The sequence below is a fragment of the Nomascus leucogenys genome, chromosome 10 (assembly GCF_006542625.1).
Source record: "Nomascus leucogenys isolate Asia chromosome 10, Asia_NLE_v1, whole genome shotgun sequence".
In the NCBI taxonomy this organism is placed as follows: Eukaryota; Metazoa; Chordata; class Mammalia; order Primates; family Hylobatidae; genus Nomascus; species Nomascus leucogenys.
Genome location: NC_044390.1, coordinates 61,821,337 through 61,830,842, shown reverse-complemented (window position 1 = coordinate 61,830,842; position 9,506 = coordinate 61,821,337). Strand labels below are relative to the sequence as shown.

Here is a 9,506-nt window from a genome sequence, read left to right as displayed (position 1 = left end):
GGAGGCCGAGGCGGGTGGATCACAAGGTCAAGAGATCGAGACTATCCTGGCCAACATGGTGAAACCCCATCTCTACTAAAAATACAAAATTAGCCAGGCATGGTGGTGTGTGCCTGTAGTCCCAGCTATTTGGGAGGCTGAGACAGGAGTATTTCTTGAACCTGGGAGGCAAAGTTTGCAGTGAGCCGAGATTGCACCATTGCACTTCAGCCTGGGCAACACGAACAAAACTCCATCTTAAAAAAAAAAATCAACAAAGCAAAGTAAAACAAAACAAGAATGTACTAAATGCTCACTCTGCACCAGATGTTACATATATTATCATTGCAATTGTGAATGGTCTTTTTTGTTTCTCTTATCTTTTCTCATGACTGTTTGCAGATACATAAGAAAGCTGATGACACTGATTAGTTGTAATTAATTGTGTTTAACTTGACTTTTTTTTTTTTGAGACAGGGTCTTGCTGGGCTCAAGCAATCCTCCTGCCTCGGCCTCCCAAGTAGCTAATTTTTTAAAAATCTATTTTTGTAGAAGCGAGGGTCTCATTTTGTTGTCCAGGCTGGTCTCAAACTCCTGGCCTCAAGAAATCCTCCTGCCTCAGCCTCTCAGTGCTGGGATTACAGGCAGGAGTCACAGCACCCAGCCAGGCTGTTACATTTTATTAAATGAATTTTAGGCTGGGTGCAGTGGCTCACGCTTGTAATCCCAGCACTTTGGGAGGCTGAGGCAGGTGGATCACGAGGTCAGGAGATCGAGACCACGGTGAAACCCCGTCTCTACTAAAAATACAAAAAAAATTAGCCAGGTGTGGTGGCGGGCGCCTGTAGTCCCAGCTACTAGGAGAGGCTGAGGTGGGAGAATGGCGTGAACCCGGGAGGCGGAGCTTGCAGTGAGCCGAGATTGCGCCACTGCACTCCAGCCTGGGCAACAGAGCAAGACTCCATCTCAAAAAAAAAAAAAAAAAAAAAATGAATTTTAGCTTATGTTAAAACCGTGGTTTCTTTTTCTGCATTGCTCTATTCATGCATATACTTTGTTATCTGACTTGTCGATATTAAATTTTTTGCTCTTAGGATAAACATTCATTAGTAATGAAGTGTGTTATTTTATCCAAAAGATAACTCCATTTCACTCCCCTTTCAGGCTTTTGCGTCTGTTGTCAACATGAGATTAATTTGTAGATTTCTTGTTTGTCTTATATGTGACTTTTTTTTTTTTTTTTTTTTTTACCTTCATTCAGCTTTCCAGGATGCGTACAAAACCTTGGGGAATATAAGGATAAAGTAAAATTTTCTAGAATGTGATCTGGACTTGCCACAAAGAAACTTCAGCTTCATCAGGCTTCATGGTGTATTTGTCTAAATATTTAAGTAAAAAATAATGCTGGCTGGGCACAGTGGCTCACGCCTGTAATCCTAGCACTTTAGGAGGCTGAGGCGGGTGGATCAACTGAGGTCAGGAGTTTGAGACTAGCCTGGCCAACATAGTGAAACCCCATCTCTATTAAAAATACAAAAATTAGCCAGGTGTGGTGGTGAGCACCTGTAGTCACAGCTACTCAGGAGGCTGAGGTGAGAGAATTGCTTAAGCCCAGGAGGTGGAGGTTGCAGTGAGCTCTGATCGTGCCACTGCACTTCAGCCTGGGCAACAGACCCAGACCCTGTCAAAAAAAAACAAAAAACAAAAAAACAAAAAAAAATTGTTTCACATAACTACAGTGCAATGATCACAATCAGGAAACTGGCACTAATACTATATTATATATATATTATTATAGATATATAATATACTATTTGCTATATACTATATTATTAATTTAGTAATTAGTATGTAGCATTAATATAATACTATAAAACTTACAGAGCTCATTTATATTTTTTTGTTTGTTTCTTCTCATTTATATTTTAATTATCCCAATAATATCATCTGTAGCAAAGAAAGACTCAAGTCATCCATTACATTTGATTGACATGCCTTTTCTCCCTCCTTTAATGTGGAACATTTCCTAGACTTTTTTTTTTTTTTTTGAGATGAGGTCTTGCTCTGTCACCAAGGCTGTGGTGCAGTGGTGCAATCATAGCTCACTGCAGCCTCAACCTCCTGGGCTCAGGCCATTCTCCTGCCTCAGCCTCCCAAGTAGCTGGAACAACAGACATGTGCCATCATGCCCAGCTAATTTTTTATTTTTTGTAGAGAAGTGGTTTCACTATGTTTCCTAGGCTGGCCTCAAACTCCTAAGCTTAAACGATACTCCCACAGCCTCTCAAAGTGCTGGGATCACAAGTGTAAGCCACCATGCCTGGCATTTCTTTGTATTTTATGGCACTGACATTTCTGAAGAGCACAAGTGAGACATTGTGCCCCTCAAGCTCAGTTTGTGTGATGTTCTCTACTCTTTCAAGTCCTGCATCTGTGGCAGGAATCCCACAGAAGTGATGTTTTGCTGTTTCCAGTGAATCCTATCAGAAAGCACAGGTTTATTATGTCCCATTAAGAATCTCCTTGACCATCTAATAGGGGTGCTATAAAATCAGTGTCAAGATAGATGGTTGGGATTAGAGAGTCCATTTTCTAGAATTCTATTTTGTTTGGGACGTTATAAAATGGATATTTAATATGGGCAGTTAGCTATGAGATATTTCCTCACACCTGTTAGAATTGTTTAGTATTATTCTTTTACCTACGAACTGGCATTTTTGTTTATTTCTCAGTTTGTGAAAATGGCCTTAATTTGTTGAGGTAGCAAACAAATTTCAACTTTGATTGCTATGCAAAAACAGAAGATAATCTGCTTTGCAATGAACTTTATACAGTTCAACTGCATACAGGCAACATGCTATATATGAAAAAATTACTAACTGAACTACAGGTATTAAATACTGAAAAGAGTTAACAGTTTATTATAATTTATTTTATTTAACAATCTAGGAAGTTCACAGCCATCAGCAGTTCTAGTGCAATTTCAGGTGCAATTGGGAATTCGGGAATCTCGGTGGAGCTGTTAGTGTAGCGAACCTTGTACATAAAATAAATGCATACTTTATTTATTTATTTATTATTTTTTATTTTTTGAGATGGAGTCTCGCTCTGTCGCCCAGGCTGGAGTGCAGTGGCGCAATCTCCGCTCACGGCAAGCTCTGCCTCCCGGGTTCACACTGTTCTCCTTCCTCAGCCTCCCAAGTAGCTGGGACTACAGGCGCCCGCCACCATGCCAGGCTAATTTTTTTGCATTTTTAGTAGAGACGGGGTTTCACTGTGTGAGCCGGGATGGTCTGGATCTCCTGACCTCGTGATCCGCCCGCCTCGGCCTCCCAAAGTGCTGGGATTACATGCGTGAGCCACCCCGCCGGGCCACATGCGTATACTTTTGATAGCACATGTGAAAGGATCTCTCTAAAATTGGACCTCATCAGTTTCGTTCTCAGCAAATTGACCTGGGCCACTCACCATGGCTTTTATCGTGCCCGATGTTAATGCACGTTCTTTTTTGACAACAAATTCATGGCCATCAGATGATATCAATTTGACATACATGGCATCAGGGCCTTCACAGCCACCGTAGGTTTTCTTCTCTCCAGCCATTTTGTTCTTAACGAAATTCTACTTTGCTTCCCCAGGAACTTTAGTAGTTTCTCGTCAGCCCCGCAGCCAGCGCAGTAGGGTCCTTGTGTACTGCCATAGCCCCTATTCCGAGGCCGCCCCACCCGGCCCCGCCAACCCAGCTGCCTGCTCCCGTGGGTGGGTTCCGGGGCAGTGGAAAGAATTACTTCCACTGGGTCAGAGCCGCTTTCTGTGACTGGTGGGAGATCCGTGTAATTTTTTTTTTTTTTAAGACATGGTCTCGCCCTGTCACCTAGGCTCAAGTTCAGTGGCACAATCTCAGCTCACTGCAGCCTCGAACTCCTGAGTGGCTGAGACTACAGGCACATGCCACCATGCCCAGCTAATTTTGTTTATTTTTTTGTAGAGAGCAAGTCTTACTGTGTTGCCCGGGCTGGTCTTGAACTCCTGGACTCAAGCAATGTTTTCATCTCAGCCTCCCAAAGTGCTGGTATTACAGGCGTGAGCCACCATGCCTGACCTTAGAATTATTAACTATTACTAGTGGTTAGCTAACAATTGGCTCTATTATTAGCTAACTATTAACTAATTATTCACTATTATTAAAAAGACAAGAGTTGGCAAGGGTGTGAAGAAAAGGGAGCCCCTTGTGCCCTGTTGGTGGTAATGTAGATTGGAGTAGCCATTATGGGAAATAGTGTGAGGGTTCCTAAAGGAATTAAAAATAGAGGCCGGGTGTGGTGGCTCACGCCTGTAATCCCAGCACTTTGGGAGGCTAAAGTGGGTGGATCACTTGAGGCCAGGAGTTCAAGACCAGCCTGGTCAACAAGGTGAAAACCTGTCTCTACTAAAAAATAAAAAATATAAAAAAATTAGCTAGGCGTGGTGGCACATACCTGTAATCCCAGCTACTCAAGAGGCTGAGGCACAAGAATCGCTTAAACTTGGGAGGTGGAGGTTGCAGTGAGCTGAGATCACGCCACTGCACTCCAGCCTGGGCGACAGAGAATCTGCCTCAAAAAATAAAAAGGAAAGAGAAATTAAAATTTTGAAACTCTTTCTCAAAAAATAAAAATAAAGAAATCAAAAAGAAGAAGAAATTTAAAATAAAAGAAATTTAAAATAAAAAGAAATTAAATATGATCCAGCAATCCCTCCCCTGGATATGTATCCAAAGAAAATGAAATCACCACTCGTAAAGATATCTGCATGCTCATGTTCATTGCAGCATTACTTGCAAAAGTCAAGATATGGAAACAACCTAAGTGTCTGCTGATGGAGAAATGGATAAAGAAAATGTGATATATATGTATATATACATTTGTGTGTGTATATATATTTAATTGTGTATATATATTCCATTGTGTGTATATATGTGTGTATATATATGTATGTGTATGTGTGTGTATATATATATGTACACATATTATATATATTTTTACACAATGGAATATTATTCCACTGATTGATAAAATAGGAATAGATCCTGCCATTTGCCACAACACGGATGAATCTGGAGGCCATTATGTTAAGTGGAATAAGTCAGACGCAGAAAGAAAAATACTGCATTTTTGCACTTCTATGTGGAAGATTTTTTTAAAAGTCAAATATAGAGAGAGAACAAAACAGTGGTTACCAGAGGAGGGGTGAGGCTGGGGGAGAAAATGAAGAAGATGTAGGATAATGGATACAAAGTAGCAGATATATAAGATAAGCGAGTCTAGAGATGCAGTGTACCCATGAGAATTATAGTCAATAACAGTGTGCAGTATTTGGGATTTATGCTAGATTGTAGCTGTTCTTGCTATAAAGAAAATGGGTAACTATGTGACATGATGGATATGTTCATTTGTTTCACTACAGTAACCATTTTACTATCTATATGTATCTCATAACATATATAGTGTATGTTGAATATACAGAATATAATTAATTTTTAAATAACTAAATATACAGGTGGTTGGGATGAGAGACTTCATTTTTTAGAAATCCATTTATGTAGGAAAGATTAGACAAGATGAGTCGTCCATAAATCACAAGTAAATAGTATGGACAACATTTCTATTATATGAAGGATGCCCGTTGGATGCTAACTGATGTTTCTCTTACTGCCTCCTTTTAAATAAATAAATAAATAAATAAATAAATAAATAAGTAAAATTTTAAATAAATATGTATATTTTAAAATAAATACATATATACATAGTTTTATTTTTATTTTATTTTTTGTTTTTATTCTTTGAGACAGGTCTCCCTCTATTGCCCAGGCTGGAGTGCAGTGGTACAAACATAGCTCCCTGCAGTTGCAAATTCCTGGGCTCAAGTGATCCTCCCATCTCGGCCTCCCAAGTAGCTGGGACTACAGGTGTCCACCACCACACCTGGCTAATGACCTCTTCTTTTGTAGATACATCAGCTACATGGAAGCAGGAAACCAAACAGGATTTTTAGAGTTCATCCTTCTCGGACTCTCTGAGGATCCAGAACTGCAGCCGTTCATATTTGGGCTGTTCCTGTCCGTGTACCTGGTCACGGTGCTGGGAAACCTACTCATGATCCTGGCCATCAGCTCTGACTCCCACCTCCACACTCCCATGTACTTCTTCCTCTCCAACCTGTCCTGGGTTGACATCTGTTTCAGCACTTGCATCGTCCCCAAGATGCTGGTGAACATCCAGACCAAGAACAAAGCCATCTCCTACATGGACTGCCTCACACAGGTCTATTTCTCCATGCTTTTTCCTATTCTGGACACGCTACTCCTGACCGTGATGGCCTATGACCGGTTTGTGGCCATCTGCCACCCTCTGCACTACATGATCATCATGAACCCCCGCCTCTGTGGCCTCCTGATTTTTGTCATCTGGCTCATTGGTGTCATGACATCCCTCCTCCATATTTCTCTGATGATGCATCTAATCTTCTGTAAAGATTTTGAAATTCCACATTTTTTCTGCGAACTGACACACATCCTCCAGCTGGCCTGCTCTGATACCTTCCTGAACAGCACGTTGATATACTTTATGACAGGTGTGCTGGGCGTTTTTCCCCTCCTTGGGATCATTTTCTCTTATTCACGAATTGCTTCATCCATAAGGAAGATGTCCTCATCTGGGGGAAAACAAAAAGCACTTTCCACCTGTGGGTCTCACCTCTCCGTTGTTTCTTTATTTTATGGGACAGGCATTGGGGTCCACTTCACTTCTGCGGTGACTCACGCTTCCCAGAAAATCTCCGTGGCCTCGGTGATGTACACTGTTGTCACCCCCATGTTGAACCCCTTCATCTACAGCCTGAGGAACAAGGATGTGAAGAGAGCCCTGGGGAGACTCCTCAGCAGGGCAACCTCTTGTTTGTGATGGATCCCTTGGCCCCAGGACTAAGATGTTTTGTGAGAACCAATGGCAAAAATGTTTTATTTTGAAATTCTTACTCCTTAAAATTAAAAAAAAAAATTTTATACTTCGAGAGTACAAATGCAGATTTCTTAACATGCATTTGCATAAGGGTGAAGTCTGAGCTTTTGGCATACCAATTACCTGAATAGTGAACATAATGCAAATTTTTTTTTTTTTTTTGAGACGGAGTCTCACTCTGTCTCCCAGGCTGAAGTGCAGTGGAGTGATCTCGGCTCACTGCAACCTCCATCTCCCGGGTTCAAGCGATTCTTCTGCCTCAGCCTCCTGAGTAGCTGAGATTACAGGTGTGTGCCATCACATGCCTTTTAGTAGAGATGGGGTTTCACCATATTGGCCAGGCTGGTGTCGAACTCCTGACCTTGTGATCCACCTGCCTTGGCCTCCCAAAGTGCTGGGATTACAGGTGTGAGCCACCACGCCCGGCCAAGGCAATTTTTAAACTCTCACTCGCCTCTCACCTTTTGCAGTCTCCAGTGTCCATTATTCTGTTATAATGCCCATGCGTATACATTGTTTAGCTCCCAATTATAAGTGACATCATGTAGCATTTAACTTTGTTTCTTTACTACCTTACTTAAGAGAATGGCTTCGAGTCCCATTGATGCTGCAAAAGACATGATTTCATGCTTTGTTATGGCTGAGTAGTACTCCATTGTATATATCCTAGATATCTACATAGATACAGATATATATAGATACATACCATGTTTTCTTTTTTAAAAAAATTTATTTTTATGTTAGTAGTTTTTGGGGTACATGTGGTTTTTCATTACATGGATAAGTTCTTTTGTGGTGACTTCTGAGTTTTTAGTGTACCTGTCACCCAAGTGGTAGTAGTCTCTTATTCCTCACCCCCCTCCCAACCCTTCTGCCTTCAAGTCCCCAAAGTTCATTATATTGTTCATATCCCTTTGTGTCCTCATAGCTTAGCTCCCACTTATAACGGAGAACATATGATATATTCATATGGATCTTATGTATGTCGGTTGAACATACAAACAAGCCCAGGTTTTTCATTCCTGAGTTACTTCACCTAGAGTAATGGCCTCCAGTTCCATCCAAGTTGCTACAAAAGACATTATTTGGTTCCTTTTTATGGATCAGTAGTATTCCATGGTGTATATGTACCACAGTCTTTATCCACTCATTGGTTGATGGGCACTTAGGTTGGTTCCATGCCTTTGTAATTGCTAATTATGTTGCTATAAACATGCAGGTATATGTGTCTTTTTCACATAATGACTTTTTTTCCTTTGGATAGATACCCAGTAGTGGAAATGCTGGACTGAAAGGTAGTTCTACTTTTAGTTCTTTTTTTTTTTTTTTTTTTTTAAAGACAGAGTCTCACTCTGTTGCCCAGGCTGGAGTGCAGTGGCGTGATCTCATCTCACTGCAACCTCCGCCTCCCAGGTTCAAGCGATTCTCCTGCCTCAACCTCCTGAGTAGCTGGGACTACAGGCACCTGCCACCACACCCAGCTAATTCTTGTATTTTTAGTAGAGACAAGTTTTCACCATGTTGGCCAGGCTGGTCTTGAACTCCTGACCTCAGGTGATACGTCCACCTCGGCCTCCCAAAGTGCTGGGATTACAGGTGTGAGCCACTGTGCCTGACCTTCTAGTTCTTTAAGATACCACTTTTTGAAAAATCCAATCCTCCATTGATGGACATGTAGGTTGATTCCATATCTTTGCTAATGTGAATAGTGCCGTGATAAACATGGGGGTGTAAGTTAACAATTAATCTCCAAGTAATTTCCTTGATGGCACTTCTGTCCTATGTGCTGTTCAAAAATTGTGTCCTTGGTCATCATTCTTAATTCTCCATTAGTGAGTTCTGAACTTGGGTTTGCAGCATTGGCTGTAGCTTTGTTATCTCAAGTGGTGACACAGAGTTCTTAAGCTATTGTTCACCGACTTTATTTCTATGTGTTTGCATGTGGGTTTTGTTGTTTGTGTGTTGGATCATGAACAGATCAACAGTGTTTATTTGTTTTCCTACTGGATGAAGTAAGATTAAAATACATATTTAAATATAGCTGGTTATATATCTCCGATGTCTCTTCTTCTTCTAAGAATGTCAGTCCTATTAGATCAGGGCCTGACCCTTATGATTTCATTAAACTTTAATTACCTCCATAAGGACCCTGTATCCAAAGACAGTCATCACACTGGGGGTGAGGACTTCACTATATTAACTTTGGGGGGTGCAATTTAGTCCGTAAGAGATGTTTATGCAGATCTGAGAAAGTTTCTGCCAACTCTATGGGGAGCTCTAAAGCTAGGCCTGCTCTTTGGAGAATTCTCATATTGTGTAGAAATAACCAGGCCCTGTTACCCCAGGAAGAGTGGGGCCTTGAGGGTGATAGGGACAGAGGGTGGAGAAATTCTAGGCAGAAAAGGGCAGTTCCCAGGCAAAACCCCACCCTCAAGTCAAAAAGCCTGAAACTGCAGCCCAAAGTGAGAACTTATATCCCTGTTTTCCCACTTGAATATTACCTTTTCCTAAACCACCCCTGGCCCTGCC

The 9,506-nt window shown here is 41.3% G+C and overlaps 1 protein-coding gene and 1 pseudogene across 1 annotated transcript; one reads left to right on the top strand and one right to left on the bottom strand.

Annotated features, from left to right (window-relative positions):
* Window positions 1-2,685: 2,685 nt before the first annotated feature.
* On the bottom strand, window positions 2,686-3,582 carry LOC100585312 (annotated as a pseudogene).
* A 2,217-nt stretch (window positions 3,583-5,799) lies between these two features.
* On the top strand, window positions 5,800-9,011 carry LOC100583780 (olfactory receptor 7D2). The gene has a single exon (XM_003275628.4). The coding sequence runs from the start codon at window positions 5,982-5,984 to the stop codon at window positions 6,918-6,920; it is 939 nt and encodes a 312-aa protein (XP_003275676.3). The 5' UTR covers window positions 5,800-5,981; the 3' UTR covers window positions 6,921-9,011.
* Window positions 9,012-9,506: the final 495 nt, after the last annotated feature.

What these genes read in the sequence shown, in the direction of transcription:
- LOC100583780 (XM_003275628.4), top strand. Translation starts at nt 5,982, where the DNA reads ATGGAAGCAGGAAACCAAACAGGATTTTTAGAGTTCATCCTTCTCGGA.